This window comes from Simochromis diagramma, unplaced genomic scaffold (assembly GCF_900408965.1).
Source record: "Simochromis diagramma unplaced genomic scaffold, fSimDia1.1 OVJJ01000344.1, whole genome shotgun sequence".
Lineage (NCBI taxonomy): Eukaryota > Metazoa > Chordata > Actinopteri > Cichliformes > Cichlidae > Simochromis > Simochromis diagramma.
In genome coordinates, this window is record NW_024387375.1 from 682,704 (window position 1) to 701,737 (window position 19,034).

Genomic DNA, 19,034 nt, shown 5'->3' on the forward strand with positions numbered 1-19,034 from the left:
AGGGATTGTGGGTGATCCGTCCTCTACAATTTCTATTGCCATCTCCAACATCTTAGGTTTGTACAGAGTACCTATGGTAAGTTTTCTGCTTGACCATGTAACAGTTTTCTTGGATTGCGTTGATTTCATTGAAAATGTAAAACCATTTTATGAAATAAAAAATAATGCAGTCATGATGACAAAATTAAGATATCTCTACATGGGTAGCTCCACAATATACATATGCAGTCTATATCTTTCACAGGTGAGTTATTATGCCACATGTTCCTGCCTGAGTGACCGTCAAAAGTATCCATCCTTCTTTAGAACGATCCCAAGTGATACTTTCCAGGTGAAAATTTGTCATCAAAATTAAAATGGAAACGCAAAGTATGTTTCAATATCTGTGTAAAAGAAGAACACAGACAGATATGAAAATATTAGAAATAATAATAATAATTAGTTTTGAGAATTATGCTCTATTTAGTTTCGGTATTGTGTCAGAGAATAAAGCTAAATTGCAATTATATTTAAATACTGTTCTGTGGACACTGACAGACAGATTATGCACAGAAATTTTGTTTTGTTTCTTCTTTTCAATGCACTTACACTTTAATCTATATTCACTTAGGTACGTGCAATGATCCAGATTCTAAAGCATTTTGGCTGGACTTGGGCAGGTCTGCTTGTCAGTAATAATGATTATGGACTTCATGCAGCCAGATCCTTTCAGTCTGAGCTGAGTGTGTCTGGTGAAGGTTGCCTGGCCTACACTGAGGTTTTACCCTGGGACAAAGACACAGATGAACTCCGGAGGATTGTTGATGTGATGAAAACCTCTACAGCTCGAGTTGTCATTGTCTTTGAAGATCCTAGTCGCATGATGCACCTTATGGATGAGGTTTCACTTTAAAACACTTTAATAGTTACTAGTTACAGAGGTCTTCATAATTATAGTTCATAATTGTGTAAAACACATATTACGTATCATTGTGAGTACAGAAATGAATACAGAAAAATAATCATTCAGAATTAATTTTAAAGATCAAAAACTGTTTCAGTAAAGAAGTTGGAGGTTCAGTATTACTTCATAGATTTGGTCTAATTTAATTCACAGGTAGTAAGGCAAAATGTGACAGGTCTACAGTGGATAGCCAGCGAAGCCTGGACAGAATCTGCTGTGCTCCAAACACCTCACTTTATGCCATACCTGGGTGGTACACTGGGTATCACCATTCGCCGAGGAGAGATACCAGGGCTCAGGGAATTCCTGTTGCAAATACGTCCTGATCTACATCACAACACTAGCTACGGAAATAGCTTGGTGAGACTTGGACACTTTTACTATGTGTGTGTATATTTTCATAATGTGTAATAAACATTTTTCAAAATATTTCAGGTGAATCAGTTTTGGGAATTTACATTTCAGTGCAGATTTGCTCCAGCTCCAGCAGGCTGGCTGGAAGGTGGAGGTGCACTATGCACTGGACAGGAAGATCTAGGAAATGTGGACAATGAGTACTTGGACATTTCCAACCTGCGGCCTGAGTATAATGTGTACAAAGCTGTTTATGCACTGGCATATTCCCTTGATGATATGCTGCGGTGCAAGCCAGGAAGCGGGCCTTTCAGTGGGAACAGCTGTGCCTCTTTGCAGTCACTGGAGCCTTGGCAGGTGTGATATCATTTTACACTCCACTTTTGGATAAATTGTTTTTGCATGTTTCAGAATTTCATTAACTTCAGGTCATTAACTTTTATACAGGATTATTAGTAATGTGCCTTGGTTGATTGAGACTTAGATATAAATGACTTTATATATGTAGGTACCATAGATATAATATTATATTTGATTACTAAACTGAAAAATTGCTACTGTTTGCACTGTAAAGTTACTGGAGCCATGGCAGATGTGATATCATTTTATACTCCATCTATGAATAAATCATTCGTTCTATAATTAGTTTTGGAGCAAAAAGTAATTTACTTATTATACATTCCTTTCAAACAGCTTGTTTATTACATGGAAAGAGTGAACTTCACCACTCCATTTGGCGATCAAGTGTCATTTGACGAGAATGGTGATGTGGTACCAATTTATGATGTTATTAATGCGTTGTGGCTCCCTGATGGAAGCACTAAAATTCAGAAAGTGGGTGATGTTAAAAGGACAGCTTTAAAAGGTGAAGAACTCATACTTGATGAAGGCAAAATCTTCTGGAACTTTGAATCCAAAAAGGTTAGATATGTTTTTATTTGACAACTACCTTTTATGACATTTACAGTATATAGAATTGTAGCAGGCAATAAATATTTATTCTTTATATCCAATAGCCACCTCGATCAGTATGCAGTGAGAGTTGTCCTCCTGGTACCCACATGGTAAGAAGGAAGAGAGAGCCTGAATGCTGTTTTGACTGCATCCCTTGTTCTGAGGGAAAGATCACTAACAAGAGCAGTAGGTCTTTGTCTTTCTGTATGACATATTTGATTTAATTTCTGTGAAATATATGATGCATTTCACCATCAACCCTTCTTTGTCAGACTCCTTGGAGTGCACCAGTTGTCCAGAGGATTTTTGGTCAAACCCACAGCGTGACCACTGTGTTCCTAAGAAGACAGAGTTTCTCTCCTATCATGGCCCTTTGGGTATTTGTTTGACAACAACCTCCTTACTGGGAACATTTATATGTGCTGTTGTTCTGGGGATCTTTATCTGCCATCGAAGAACACCTATAGTACGTGCCAGCAATTCAGAACTTAGTTTCCAGCTATTAATGTCACTTAAGTTGTGTTTCCTGTGTTCACTTTTGTTCATCGGACGACCCAGGATGTGGACATGCCAAATGAGGCATGCAGCATTTGGGATCAGCTTTGTGCTGTGTGTCTCATGTATCCTGGTAAAAACCATGGTTGTTCTGGCTGTGTTCAAAGCCTCCAAGCCAGGAGGGGGAGCCAGTATGAAGTGGTTTGGTGCAATGCAACAGAGAGGAACAGTTCTATTTCTGACATCTATTCAGGCAGCCATCTGCACTACCTGGCTTGTCTCTTCCTCTCCAACTCCACATAAAAACACCCAATACCACAATGACAAGATAGTGTATGAGTGTTCAGTTGGGTCCACTGTTGGTTTTGCAGTGTTATTGGGCTATATTGGTGTGCTGGCTTTCCTCAGTTTTCTAATTGCATTCCTGGTGAGGAATCTCCCTGATAGTTTTAATGAGGCCAAGTTCATCACATTCAGCATGCTGATCTTCTGTGCTGTGTGGGTGGCCTTTGTTCCTGCTTATGTCAGTTCACCAGGAAATCTTGCAGATGCAGTGGAGGTGTTTGCCATTCTTGCTTCAAGTTTTGGACTCTTGATCACACTGTTTGGACCCAAATGTTACATAATCCTATTGAGACCAGAGATGAACACAAAGAAAGCTGTTATGGGCCGTGGGATTGTGTCATAAAATGTTTTCATTTATGTTAAAAACATCTTCATTTTCTGTGCAGTAAATCAGAAAATAAAATATATTAATAAAAATAATAAATGTAAATATTAAAACCTCTTGAGAAATCTAAATAATAGTTATTTACTCTTTTTCCTCTTTTCTTTCTTTTAAATAAATCTTTTCAAATATAACTGACTGACTGTGTTACACTTCATTGTCAAAATTTATCTATTATGTAGGTTAAATGTAATTATAATTCTTTTAATAAACTACGCTTTTTATTTTGTGCTTCAGCCATTTTTGTGGTATATGATGTAAAACACAGTAACACATGAAGCATTGTGCAATACTGATGGGATTGCCGGCTCTTTTTAGAGAACCGGCTCTTTCGGTTCAGCTCCCTAGAAAGAGCCGGCTCTTTTGGCTCCAAACCGGCTCTTCAGGTTGTTTTGTTGCTTTAATTAATTTGTTATTAACAATAATATAAAATTATGCACAAAAGGAATTACTAATGTAAAAAAAAAAATGGTTTTATTTATAAATGTTTATATATAAATATATGCGGTGGCCCCTAGAGACAAAACATGTACAAACTCTTCCAAAACAGAGCTACCTAGATCACTTAAATTACACAATTGAAAGCATGAAAGCATATGTGTATTGTTTGTGTATTTATACACAAGAATTCATATATAGTCAAATAAAAAAAATGTTCATTTACCTGTTATTACTACGCACCAAATACGATCGTTGGTACTTGCTGGCTTGTGTAGCCACTAGGTAACAAAAGCTCAACACTGCGCCCAGCATCCTGGAGCACTTCTGTTGTCTTTTGTACGTGTTTTGAGTTTTTATGTGCTTCTGAGTTTTTACGTGTTTTGGAGTTTGTACGTGCTTCGGGGTTTGTACGTGTTTTTACGTGTTTTGGAGTTTTTGCGTGTTTTGGAGTTTGTACGTGCTTGAGGGTTTGTACGTGATTTGAAGTTTGTATGTGCTTTGTCTGTAGGGGCCACCGTAAATTTCAACTTTTAACTATTTGAATTTTCAGCTTTTCCCTTTTACAAATTTTAAGTGACACAACACAAAACACTGCGAACCACAACACAATTAAATATAAATTATAATATGAAAACAAAAAGGACATGCATATTCCCTGTCATATGGACCTGCATGAATAAACTTTCTGAATCCTTTATCATCTGCAACTGGAAATAGTTGTGGATGATTGTACCTTTCTAATGTGACGTTGTTGTCCCTGGCTCTCTTTCTCTCTCTCCCTCCCGCTCTGTATGGCGTTATTTTTGTGCCACTATCCGGTTGTTCAGTGATGACGCGATGAATCCGACGAATCCTACTTCCGGGTCTAAACGCTCCTGTGTTCAATATGACACAATGCTGTGTTCCTGGTTGTTTTAACCAATCTGGCTCAAAACAACAGTCTAATCTGTCATTTTACCGGTTTCCTTGTGAAAAGAGAGAGAAGAGGAAGTGGCTGAAGTTGATAAGGTATGTTACAACTCGTAAGTGAATGAATAAATTTGTAAGATAAGAGCTAGTGGGCTCTTACTTTAGTTAGCTAATATAGCTAGTGATGAACAATTAAAACCCGCTACTAAAAGACAAACTGGCTTTTACGAGTAATTGTACTTATATAGACAATGGATTTTATTGTGTTTTTTTAATACAAAGACGTTGTTGCATTTTTGAAGTCATTTTTATTTCTCCAAGCAAAGATTGAGAGCTAAGGGTCACTTCGCTATATATATGAACCTTAGTTAGCTTTCGACGCTCAGAGGAATAAAAATTACGTCCAAAAAGCGATGTCTATGTAAGAAAATACATTACAATCCCCAGCCTATGTGCCAGTTAATTACCAAAATAAAGACCTAACCAACAAATAGCTAGCAAAGGTTGCCAGTACTTATCTTTCTGGTAAGCTTAAAAGCAAATTAGTACAACGATGTGTAAGAAAAGCATCTGGACTTCTTTAAGTTTCTTGAAGCTTCTCTCATCTGGATGAAAGAAGCTTCTCTCTATTATTTATCTCTATTTTTTTTTCTATTAATCATAAGTAATGGAGGGCTAGCGTATGATCTGAAATTTCTCTCTGCCTTTTTAAACACTTCCACAGACGTGAAAACTTCACCCCAAACTGCAACTCAAGAGTCTGCAGTTGGCACTTCCCTCAAGGAAAAGCTGCGGGGCCAACAAGATGTGCATGGAACGACGGGAAGTCTTTTCAGTTCCCAGATGACCACAACCCTGTTAGAAAAAAGAAGAAAAAAGAGCAGGTCCCAGCTATTGGTGAAAATCAGAGTGAAAGATCAGATGAACTGCATCATTCCATGTTTGGCACTGATCACCACCTGCACTAATGTATATATCTTTCTACGTAGCACTCTTAATTCTTATTCTCATGTATATATCTCATGTATATCTCATGCACATATCTTTCTACGTAGCACCTTTAATTCTTATTCTTATTTTTATATCTTTATGACACTATGTTTGCACTGAAGCACCGCAGCAATTTCCTAATGTTGTAAACCTGCTCAACATTTGGCAATAAACCCCCTTTCTGATTCTGATTCTGATCATTCCAACAATGCAGATACACAGACAGCTACTGCAAGTTCCACAAGTTCTTCCCAAAGTCTTCTGGTGCTAGAGATTCAGAATGACATGCTAAGAATAGAGAATGAAAAACTTAAAAAACAAGTAGAGAAGCAGAAGCAGACTTTCTCATTCAGTCAAATATCTGACAATCCTGAAAGGGTCCAGTACTATACTGGATTTCCCGATGCTGCTTCTGTCCTGTTTTTAGAAGCGCTTCTTTCCAGATTTGATCTTTAAAGTAAATATCAAAGTACCTGGGAGCATTCAGGACTCAAAATCCAGCCCATCCTAGTAAAACGTTGCAGTTTCGATAGGGATGCCAATGCCCATTCCTTGTCCTCCTGGGAGACAGGTCTTTCGATTCCAGCTGAAAAAAAAAATGCTTTTAGTAATCTGAATAAATAATAATTTTAGCATATAAAACACAATGCTTTTTAAGAAGTTAAGAAAATAATTATTATAATTATAATTAATTCAAAGAGCAAATTTTAAATAAATAACTGACCTTGTGTTGTTGAGGGTGTCATCACAGACACTCTCTTGGCAGTAATTTCTTCTGCTTTGCATGATTTTACCCTCTTCCACACACATTCCACGTCAGTGCGAGACACATTCTTCTCCACCCAAATCAACAATGCCGCCATATGATGGCACTTATCATTGCCAATCGGGCACTCACAGGAGCTGAACCTGACTGACTGACCCTCAACATGCACCTACATTGAAAGAAAGTTAATGCTTACCCTAAACATTCTAACAAACACTTGCAGCGCTGCTCTGTGTACTGGTACTTGGTTAACTGGGCTAATATAACTGGTACTAGGCTAACATTACTAACTCTCCAAAACCTCCATGTTATGTAGATTTTCATCTTCGTTTACTTCCACTGTTATAGCATTGCTGTACGTGTGTGTGCTTTATGAAATACATCAGAATACAGAATATCTCATGTTTAATCGTTGGCTAGCTAGCTTACTCCTAGCTCACCTCAACATTGTAAATCTTCTTTTTCATGGATGCCTGGACACTTCCCTTTATAATTCCGCCTAAGAGAACGGTTACACTGACCACTTTACTAGAGTTGAAGGAATTAAGACCCTTTTTAACCCTAATTGGTACTTCACTAAAGAAGGAGGTAATCGTGAACAAAGTCACTGGCTCCGCCATCGTTGTTTCTTGAGGAGCACTTAGACCCGGAAATACCAGCAACGTCATCCGTGACGTCTGACTGAACAACCGGATTCTGAGCACACCTAAAAAAAAATTGAGCTCTGTTCCTGTGCTATTGAGTGCCGCCTACTACTACTACTACCGCCCCTCCCCCCCTCTTCCCAGCGTAAAGCACAAGCCTCGCATGCTGAGTGAAGCGAAAAAAAGTGCGAGAGAGAGAGAGAGAGAGGGTGAGAGAGGAAAAAAAAAAAAAAAAAACACGGCTCGCGATAAGGAGCCGGCTCGCGTCGTTCACGTCAAAGATCCGGCTCTAAGAGCCATTTCGTTCGCGATCGACCCATCACTATTGTGCAAGGAAGTTCTGTACAGATGTCTTCCAGGTTTACACACCATCTTCTTTGGTAATATTGCTTACTGGGATCCTTACAGTAATATGAATGGATGTTTTAATGATTATGTTAGGCTCTTGTGAATTAGACATGAAGTTTAAATAATTCTCTGAATGATATTATGGCAAGTTGGAGTACTGAGAGTATGAAATAATGAATTCTCTAAACACAGACACACATTTACTAAAAGAGACCTGTAGCTATGTTTGTGAAGCTGCAAATACTGATGGTAATGGGTAAAAAGGAAATTCAACCTGTGGAGTATCTTTTGTTTTCACAATCTGAACATTTTACTATAGGGTTCGTCAGCTTCATATTTTGCCTTCCCAGAGAGATCATATAGACTCCTACACCTTACAACCACAGTTAAATTTTTAACTTTTTTTTTTCTTTTTACTTTTTAGCATCTCTTAAAACGTGAATTGTGTTTGATCTTTACCAAGAAATTGAATTACAGTGAGTTACAATTTGAAAAGAGCCATCTCATGGTAGTTCATATTGTAAGGTCAAAAACTGAATTATTTAATTTTTATACCATATAAAAGCATGTAAGTAGTTCCTTTAAAATGATTGTAAAATGCTTTTATTAATTAATGTCAGATACAGCAATATTATATTGAAACTGTAAACCATTTTCACATTGACACGATAAGTTAATATGGGTGGTGTTTTGTTTTAATCGAAGGTTTGTCTATAAAACTACAGTCGTATTGTATATACATTTGCAATAATATATTAAAACTTTGCATGATCATTCTTATTTCTGGATAAAGTGAATCAAGGTTTTTCTATTAATTTAACAACAAACAAAGATAAATACATAAAGATGAAGTGCTGATATAGATAAATAATAATTATTTGTCATATTTTGTTAATTTACTTTTGCTACCTGGCCATCATATATTTCTTGGTGTTTCTCTCAGGCCTCAAAAGAATGATGAAACACTTCGGAGCAAAAATACAGAAAAGTAAACCATAGCTGGAAGCCAGGATGGCAAAAACTTCCACAGCAACAGTGTATTTACCAGGAGAGCTAAGGTAAGCAGGCACAAAAGCCACCCAAACAGCACAGAAAATCAGCATACTGAAAGTGATAAGTTTGGCCTCATTGAAATTATCAGGAAGTTTCCTAGCAAAAAAGGCTAATATGAGACTGGTGCAGGCCAGCAGGCCAATGTAGCCCAAAATCAGACAAAATCCCACCACAGAAACCATGGCACACTCCAGAGTGACCTTTGAACCTTGAAAACCCAGATCTTGTCGAGGCACGGGGGGGATGAGGGATAGCCATATGGTACAGATGATAATCTATATGAAAAATAAAATGTTTTTAGACAGATGTAAAAATACAAAGACTTAAAAATTCAAAACAGAACATCTGTATGACCTGTATGCATGTAAGAAGGCAGATACTTCCTCTCTGTTGGCCTGGACCAAACCATCTAATCAAGGCTTCAGCACCAGGCCGAGCTGAGCGAAATGCTGCCAGAACCACAATGGTCTTGACTTTCAGGCAGGACACACAAAGCACAAAGCTGATCCCAAAAGCTGCTTGCTGGAACCGACAAGACCAGACTGATGGACGACCAATGAACACGAGTGAGCACAGGAAGCAGAGCTTGATTGACACAAGAAGCAGGAAACTCAGCTCTGAATTGTTAGCCCTCACCTAAAATTAAGAAAGTGCAGCTTTATAAAAGTAGTGACACAGATAATATCAGCCACATGTAGAATAATTATGTTGTTTTAATATTTTCTCAATTATTTAATCTCCAAGAAAAAACTGACATGAGATGTCAAATAAAACCTAACAACAAAAAAACTGCACTTGCCAACTGCACACGATGTTTTCTTTAAAATGTACATTATAATGTTGTGAACATTTCTTTCTCACCACAGGTGTGTGACGGTAGTGAAGGAAAACCACAAAGACAACTGTTGTCACAGTGACACCGGTCACAGCTGCTGTAGTAAGAGTAATTCCCAAAGTCTCATTAAAGGCAAGAAAGTCAAGCTGGCGAGGGATGCAGGCAGTACGTTTAGCATTAGACCAGAGCTCTAGGGGACAACGCTCACAGTCAAGGGAACCTAACAGTAAAAAGAGTGGAGAAGGAAAGAAGAAGAGAAAGGAAAATCAAACAAGAACAGCAGAAGTACATGACTTTAAATCAAATGGATTTACAAGGAGGGGTTTAGATTGCAATTCCATCACCAGTTTTATTGCTTATCTCTCCTGCAGCACATGGAATACAGTCAAAGCAGCAGAGAGGTTTTCCTTTCCTGCTGACCTTTCTGGTCCCTGGGGGGCAGATCTCACTGCACACCGAAATAGGCACCTAAATAATAAACCAACACTTATTTTTAAGCACAATATGTGTATTCCAGTTAAGAGCAAGAAATGCACAAATTACAGTTTACATTATTTTCATATAAAATACCCGATTGGATCCTGTGATCCACTGAATAGCTGATTCATTAAGATGGAGAGCAAACCCATCCACTTGACCAATCAAAGCAATTTTTAGTGTCCCATCAGGCATTTTCTGCCAGTTAACAAGGTCATACTTTGCTGGAATATCGGCTCCTTGAAAGTAAAATGTTTCATCTTGTGGTGTGGTGAAGTTCACTTCTTGCAAGTGCTGCAAAAGCTGTAAAATTATAACAATCGTGAAACTAGAGTTATTAGAGTTCAATGATAAGTGCAATACTGAAACATATGGAAATGTTGTAATTACAGCATTGTGGGTACTCATGGGTCGGACCAAAACCCTGTTCAGTGTCTAAAGAATGCAACATGGATTTTTATTACATTTTTTAGGGAAAGGATGATATTCATGATTACTTTACCTCAGTTGCCTTGATTTGTTTTGGAGAGGAGCAGGTGGAGATGTTGTTTTCAGAAGAGCTGTCTTTAATGGGGCAGAGAAGGCTGTGGAGGGCATGAGCTGCAGCATAAACAGCAAGGTAGACATTATATGTCACCCTTAGCTGGGATGCATCTGTAAAGAGATTCTGCACTTTTTTCAGAGACTCCGACCCATTGCAATGTGATAGTGAAGCTTTCTGATCAGACATAACAGGAGGATTTGAAGTTAAAATATTTGATTTATGGTTAGACTTCAGTGTGGAGACAGGAGAACTGAGCATTGAGGAGGAAGATAAATGAAGACTACACCCAAACTCCACTTCCCAGAATTCTCTTAAGAACTCATCATCTGGATGGTGAATTGGGTGTAAACGTCGGAGATAACTTTCAAATCCAGGTATAGCTGAACTTCTAGTAGCAACACCAAGAACACCGTTTGCCACTTTGCTTGTAACTGAATTTTGGACCAGATCCCCACTAGTGCTCCAAGCCTCACTGGCCAAAAACTGTCTATCAGTCACCTAATAAGCAAAAGGAAAATTATTTTAAAGTTTATTTTGTTTTTAAATATTATCTCTAACTTTTTTTCAGCATGCATTATATGCGATAGGCATTACAGCTTCTCACATTCAGTTTCACAAGTTGCAGGAACAATTCCCTCACATCTGTATACCAGGTGAAGATCAAAATCACCCTTGCAGTTGAGGCTTGAATTGTGAGGGCTGCTCGTCTGGCATCACTAATGATATTTTCCCTTTGGAGAGTCTCTACAAATGCCAGGCAGACACCTGCTCCCTGAATCTCCTCCTGAAATACCTGACATATACAGGTGAAAGAAGCCTATTACATTATCACACTGTAAATGTAGTTATATAATGTACTTATTACTGTATATTTTAGAGATATAGCTGAGTAGTCTAAATGACTGAAATAAAAGATGCAAATACCTTTACTGCCATGTAGCCATAGTTATTGTTTGCTACAACTGCTCCAACCCAAGTCCAGTTGAAGCGTATAACAACCTGGGCAACAGCACGTGCTTGGTAAATATCACTGGGGATTGTTCTGAAGAAATTTGGATACTGGAGCCTGTCACTGAGACAAGGACAGGTGGATAGATAGCTGATCTGAAAGACACATACACACACAAACACAAAAACCTGCATCTTATAAAGTTTTTGTTTCTGTTTAAAAAAATCAGTTTCTCCACTGTCATAAAAAAGCATGAATATTTCTTTGAGTAAAAGATATAAATTCAAGTAAAAGATGGCTCCACTTATCTAAAAACAAACAAAAAAGCTCATATACAGTTTTTATGGTGCATTCAAAACAAAACTCACAAAAGGTATGGAGAGTGGCCCCAGCACTGTGGAGAGTATCTGGCTTGTTATGGATGAAGCACCACCAATAATCATGGGGACAGATTGACCACCTGAAAACAGAAATGATTGATTTAATTAAACAACATCTTGTAGCAGGAGTAGAAAAAGTAGAAAGCAAAATTGCTGACAGATTTTTTGTATGTTTTCTGATCAATGAATGAGTTACCCCTCCTGTCTTTAATTTCTTCTCCATGCCCACTAGAATAATCTGGAGGGTTTGTAGAGTTGCAGCTGGTGTTGTCTCCACCAACGAGTGACAGTCCTGACTGGAGAGCCCATGGTGGGCGCCCACAGCTGTCAAAAATATGATAGCCCAGCTTGATTCCTGGTAGGAGCATTGTACTATGATTAATTTCCTCCAGTGCAAACACCATAGCATATATGTACTGCAGTGGAACATATTCTAAACTGAGAGGGGGGAGATAAAATGATAAAATATAAATTAGTGAATTTTGTTTGAATAATTTTTGTAAAACTGCAAGTACAAATCAACCAGCAAAACACAGTAATTACTCCTATGTTATATCTATATATGCTCTCATTCTACAGTAATCAAAATATTCTCTGTAACTGAGTTTTACCCAGTACATGGATTGTAGTGTGGCAGCTGAGTGAAGTCATGGTCTATAGCTGGAGGCTGATAATGAAGAGGAAAAAGACCACCAATAATTACATCTCCATCTTGAAACAGACCCTGGCTACTTGGTGTACCCCAACGAGAACATGTCAACATCTGATCACACAGAAGTCCATCCCGGATTCCCAGTTCTCTTCCCACAAGCCACACAAGCAGCAAAGATTGGGATGACCTGGACCACACAATGAAGAGCCAGGAAAACCAAGACATAGATGCAGCTGTTCTAGACATTTAGAAATGTACAGTACATTCAATTTGGTTTATTCGCATGAGTTCAATCAGTGTCCATAAACAGTTCCTAGAATGAAAATATCAGATTACACTAAAACCCCAAATATAACAAACTGTACAATTTAAAAATGTGTATTTTCATACACCAGCTATAACATCAGTTGGCTGCTGACATCCATCCTCCTTCTTGGAGTAGATGAACTGCAGATGAGGGCACTTTATATAGAGGCAGGGCCTTTTGGTGAGCAGGTGAACATGACGACACATATACTCCCAAATCAGTCCTCTCAAGACGTGACACGACAGTACGAGTGATCATTATGCCTTGCAGATAGAAGATGTGGAGTTAGGATGTGTATGTAGGTGTGCCTCAGATAGTATTTGGTCATCTTTTAAAATTATCTCTTTATTACTTCTGTAGTGGTCATGTATTATTTTCATATTTGGACTGAAAAGCTTCCCCTGAAATACTATAGTTCCCAATTACTTTAATGGAGGTATCAAGAGATAAAATATATGAGTACAAATGCACATTTCATGCAAAATAATCAAACGCTTAAGGATGTTTAAGTCATTAAGAGTCACAACTTTATTCCATAAATATATAAGAATGTTAATTTAACTTTATGGCTTTGAAAAACTGTTCCAGCTAAAACCCTTGCATTGTGAATGTAGAGGTCCAACCACCTTTAACAACCTCATTTAACTTAGTATGCTCCTTTATCATTTATTGTAATCTGTGATCAACGCAAAGTTATGTGGATATTTACCAACCTTACTGATTGCCACATATTGGTTAAATGATGACAAATCAAGGACAAGACTAGTGAATTGACAAAATATTAGCCAAGGTGAAGATCAATTTAACTTTGAATTACAAATAATGCAGATAATGGATACAAAAAGGCTGTTCATTCTGTATTTTGTTTTTTTATTTTTGTTATTTATGTATTTGTTCTTTACAAAATGGAGATATCCATAACATTGATAGCTAGATGACTTTTGATACACTTTTTTTGTACACACACTAACATTGTCATGGTCCTGGGTTATCTGACTTTTGTGTTTTCTATTATTGTTTATTCTAGTTGTGGTTTCTAGCTCGTTCGGTTCGGTTCGGTTCTTCCTCAGTTTAGTGTTAGTCATCCCTGCCTGTGTGTTCCCTCTGTATAAAGTCTGTGTTTCTTTGTATGTGTGAGTTCCTGTTTTAATTTGAAGGTCAGTGTCTCGGGTTATTGTATTCTGTTTTACTTCTCTTAGTCTCCTCAGCTCCAATTTTCCCCAGCTGTGTCTCCTCCTGTTTCTCATTCCCTGATTGCAAAATTTCAGTCTGTTAGAGAAGTGTTTCTTTCTCGATCCCTCAAGCACCACTGTGGGACTGTCTGCTGCATAGAACCAACTGGACGGCCTGTGTCTGTCAGACCCCAACACAAAGCCCCACCCCAGCTTTCAACTCTGCACTCAGGCTACATCCACACGTCCACGGGTATTTTTGATAACCGAGATTTTCCGTTTGAGTTTTTAAAAAAATCCCGTCCACACGTGCAGTTTTGAAAAAATATCTTCATCCACATGTAAACGCTAAAAACATAATGTTGGCCAATCAGAAGTCTAGAAGCCTGGAAGGTAGTGGTGAGCAGATCGATCCAAATATCGATTCTATCGATACCAAGTCGGCATCGGTATCGGATCAATACTAGCCCGGTGAGATCGATTCTTTAAGTTCCGCTGTTGTTTGCAATGCTGGGCTTTCGACAAAGACGAAACAGCCAGGTCACTGGACTCGACGCTCCTGTGTCAGCGCAGAGCTGACACAGGATGTTTGATTTGTTTGATTTGATTTATGTTGCGCTGTCACGTGATGTGACTTGACACTTTAGGGGGTTGTTAAGTTGTTTACATATTATATTTTATTATATTACATATTATATTTTCACCAGCTATTTCTGTTGTTGATAATTTTATTGTAATTTTTTTTTTTAGGATGGTGAGGCGTGATTGTAAGTAAGTAAGTAAGTAAGTAAAATTTATTTATATAGCGCTTTTCACAGATAAAAATCACAAAGTGCTTTACAACACAGAAAATGGGAATATAAAAACAATATAACAGTAAATAAAACAATGTAAAACAATAAAACTATAAAAACAGCATAAGAAGAAATTAATCAAATGCTTTTCTAAATAAAAATGTCTTCAGCTGTTTCTTAAAAGAATCAATGGAGTCCGTGCAGCGAAGAGACAGTGGGAGAGAATTCCACAACCGTGGTGCCACAGTCTGAAAGGCCCGATCACCACGAGTTTTAAAACGAGTGCGTGGTACCACCAGCAGTCTCTGATCTAATGACCTTAAAGCCCGAGAAGATGTATGTGGTTTCAGCAGGTCAGATAAATATCGAGGAGCCTGACCATGCAGGGCCCTAAAGGTTAGAACTAAAATTTTAAAATGAAACCTAAAATTTACAGGCAACCAGTGAAGGGAGGCCAAGACTGGAGTGATATGTGATCTTCTCTTGGTGCCTGTTAAGAGACGTGCTGCAGCATTCTGCACAGTCTGAAGACGATTTAAGGCTGATTTGTTAAAACAAGTAAAAAGGCCATTACAATAGTCTAAACGAGAAGAAATAAAAGCATGAATAATCATCTCAAGTTCAAGCTTTGATACCATTAGTCTGAGTTTAGAAATATTCCGTAAATGATAAAAACAGTTTCGGACCAGCTGCGTAGAATGCTGCTCAAGCGACATCGAGCTGTCAAATAAGACACCGAGATTTCTAAGGCATGATTTTACATAAGGGTCTAAGAAGCTGATATGCTGTCTAATTTCTGGGACCATGTGGTCTGGAGCAATAGTTAGAGTTTCTGTTTTATCAGAGTTTAGTTGGAGAAAATTGTCATATAACCATTTGTTGATTTCTGTCAGGCAATTACTTAAATTAGACAATTTATAAAACTCAGACATTTTGAAGGAACAGTATAGTTGGATGTCGTCAGCATAGAGATGATAGGAGATATATTTATAGCGCTTAATAATTTGGCCTAGGGGAAATACATAAAGTAAAAAGAGAATTGGACCCAGGACAGATCCCTGAGGTACCCCACACGGCAAAACTGTTGATTCTGATGTGACATGATTCATGCAAACAGTAAAAGATCTCTCAGACAGATATGATATAAACCATTTTAAAACAACACCAGTAATCCCAAACAAGTTCTCGAGTCTGTTTATCATGATACTGTGATCTACAGTGTCAAAAGCAGAGCTGAGATCCAGCAGGACCAGCACTGTGTATTCTCCAGAGTCTGCTGCCATCAAGATATCACTAGATACTCTAAGTAAGGCCGTTTCAATGGAATGCAATTTACGAAAACCAGACTGGAAAGTGTCCATAACAGCATTTTTATCCAGGAAATAGTTAAGTTGTTCTAGTACTACTTTTTCTAAAATTTTCGATATAAAAGGCAATTTGGATATTGGCCTATAACTGTTAGGAAGAGATGGATCCAGCTGGGGTTTCTTTAATATTGGCTCAACAATAGCTTGTTTAAAGAAGCTGGGGACTGAGCCAGTATGAAGAGAAGTATTTATCATTTCCACAATACAGGGGCCAATTGAATCAAACACACTAGTGAAAAATGAAGATGGAAGGACAACAAGGGGGCTTGAAGTCTGTTTTATATGACAAAGCAGGTCTCTGATGTCTTGTAATGTAACAGGAGTAAAAGATGACCAAGTATCAGAGGAGAGCAAGTTAAAAGTTTGATATTGAGAAGATGATGGAGAGATATTAGACCTGGTTGCAATGACCTTATTTCTGAAATAGTTCATAAACTCATTGCAGTCGGACGTTGAGCGAACTGGTGCACAAGGAGCATCAGGAGAAACAATACTCTTAATTGTTTTAAACAAGAATTTAGGATCTTTCTTTTTTGAAGCTATGAGGTGTGAAAAATACTCTGTTCTGGCATTTTTCCACATGTCATTTAGCAAGAGGATAGATTCTTTAAGGTGTAACTTATAAACCTCAAGCTTGGAAGCCTTCCACAAACGTTCTAGCTTGCGATAGTATTTCCTGAAATTACGAATGTTTTAATTTAACCAAGGATGAGATTTCAAACGTAGGACAGTACTTTTTTTCAGAGGTGCCACTATGTCTAAAATAGAAGTACACTGGTTATTAAAGGATGAGACAAGAGAGTCCAAATCATTGTAAGTCATTTCAGCGTCAAACATGGCAGAGAACCTTTTGCCGGCGTTCAGGTTTATGATTCGCCTTTCAATCGTTATTTTGGGAGCCGGGGGATCCAAATAAAACGACAAGTTAAAATATATGCAGCTATGGTCACTCACATGGACATTTTCCACACGAATGTCATTTATATTTAAACCCAAGGAGAAAACAAGGTCCAATGTGTGACCCTTTACATGTGTAGGGCCAGAAACATGCTGCATAAAATTAAAAGACTCTGTGATAGTCATGAAGTCAGCAGCCATATTACAGGATGCATCATCAATATGAAAGTTAAAATCTCCCAACATTACCACCTTCTCTAATTTAATAATGGATGATAGGAGGTTGTTAAATTCAGTTAAAAAGACTCCGGCAGGGCCAGGAGGTCGGTAGATTAAAATACAATAAAAGGTGTGCAAAGAGGCGACCTTGATCATCTGAAGTTCAAATGAAGTAAAAGAATCCGATTTCATCAGTCTGCATGTGAATCTATCCTGGTGCACAACAGCGAGACCTCCGCCACGTCCCGAAAGACATGGAGTTCCGATGACGGAGCAGCCAGTCGAACAAATTTCCTTCCTTCCTTGTAGATGCCATGCAGGTGAGTCCATGGCTGTATCCCAATTCAGGGTCTGCAGCCTTAAAGTACGCAGCCTCAACAATCCTCAAGGGCCGCGTACTTAAAGACCGCTAAGGCCGGAAGTGCGAGGCTTGTGTAATGGGACGGTCTAGCCTCCGTTGCGCTGCCCAGGTTGCCTAGCAACCATAATACTAACAGCTGGAAACGTTTCATACAGCATTGTTTGACAGAAATGAAGGAGAAAATCGTTTGTTCATTTGTTTGTTTGTTTGTTTCTACATGAGCTTTGATCATTCTCTGATTAAGGTCAGCTATTGAACGGCGTATATTTTAAAGTAAAGGCTTTAAAACCAAGTTAGTACAAACGTCACTAATGTCACATAACTTTGCCGACATGTGGCCAACAGTAATGTTTTAATGTTCTTCATTATTAAACATTTGCACATAAATAAGTGACATAATATTCAGCACTTAGTTTACTAAGTTACTCTTCAGGGCGCCCCTCATCCGCCGTTTTTTTTCGGCAAAATTATCCACACCCACCGCCGCGCTATGCATTCTGGGATATGTTGGGCCACGAAGTCTACACCGCCACGTCCTTAAAATTCAAGGAAATGAAGGACGCATTTGAGGGCCGCATTTCGAGCAGCCTTCGAATTGGGACAGCCTTCGTCGCTGTGACATAATCGGCCTTAAAATGCGGCCTTTAACGCTGCAGACCCTGAATTGGGATACAGCCCATCTCACCTGCATGGCATCGCAGGCCACGCCCGCCACAATAATAAAGCATTTTCTATTTAATTATAAACTTTGTTCTAATTATGTCTTGGGCTTTAACTATTTATTGATAAAAAAGGAAAAATCACAAAAAACACTTAAGGTCATAAAAATTAATTGAGAATTAGCAATTCAATGACGATTCCACCTTATTTATTGAAAAGTATCGGTATTGGTATCGGTAATACTGGCCCGTATTTACTTGGTATCAGATCGATACCAAAATATGCAGTATTGCACACCACTACTGGGAGGGAAAGAATAAACAGGTTTTTGTACCCTCACCAAACCTTAAGTACTTCTGTGAAGTTTCTGTTTTTCTGGAAAGGCAGATAATTTTGTCTTAGTTCTTTTAGTGGGTTTTGGGGGTGCTCTGCCTCCAGTCTTGGGATCTGGCCAGGCCTTGGGTCCTGATTGGTGTGTCTCTGGGGTTGTTGCGGGGTGCATGCACCGGGGGGAGGGGGCAGCTCTGGCACGGGGTGCCTCTTCAGCTTGCGGGGAGGTTGTTACATCCTTGCAGGAGGTCTCTGCTCTGCTGCTGCAGGATCCCAGACCCTTAAGTAGAGTGCTCCTGATGAGGCCATCAGCTGCAACTGAAGACAACTGACGAGCAGCAGGTGTGGCAGCCCACACACACGTCACGCTCCTCTTCAATAGCTCCACATTCCTCTTGAGACACTCACACTCTCGTTCCACACACACCTCGCCACTCAGCCACTTGCAGGTAATCCAAGGACAGGA

General features: G+C 38.6%; 2 protein-coding genes across 2 annotated transcripts; one reads left to right on the forward strand and one right to left on the reverse strand.

Moving 5' to 3' along the window:
- Positions 1 to 2,488: 2,488 nt before the first annotated feature.
- LOC120719554 (extracellular calcium-sensing receptor-like) lies at positions 2,489 to 3,457 on the forward strand. Its single transcript, XM_040008839.1, has one exon. It carries the CDS (start codon positions 2,490 to 2,492, stop codon positions 3,432 to 3,434), a length of 945 nt encoding a protein of 314 aa, XP_039864773.1. The 5' UTR covers position 2,489; the 3' UTR covers positions 3,435 to 3,457.
- Positions 3,458 to 9,783: 6,326 nt separating this feature from the next.
- On the reverse strand, positions 9,784 to 10,666 carry LOC120719923 (extracellular calcium-sensing receptor-like). The gene is made up of 2 exons (XM_040009486.1): positions 10,439 to 10,666; positions 9,784 to 9,927 (listed from the first exon to the last, which is right to left on the reverse strand). The coding sequence occupies exons 1-2, from the start codon at positions 10,664 to 10,666 to the stop codon at positions 9,784 to 9,786; spliced, it is 372 nt and encodes a 123-aa protein (XP_039865420.1).
- Positions 10,667 to 19,034: the final 8,368 nt, after the last annotated feature.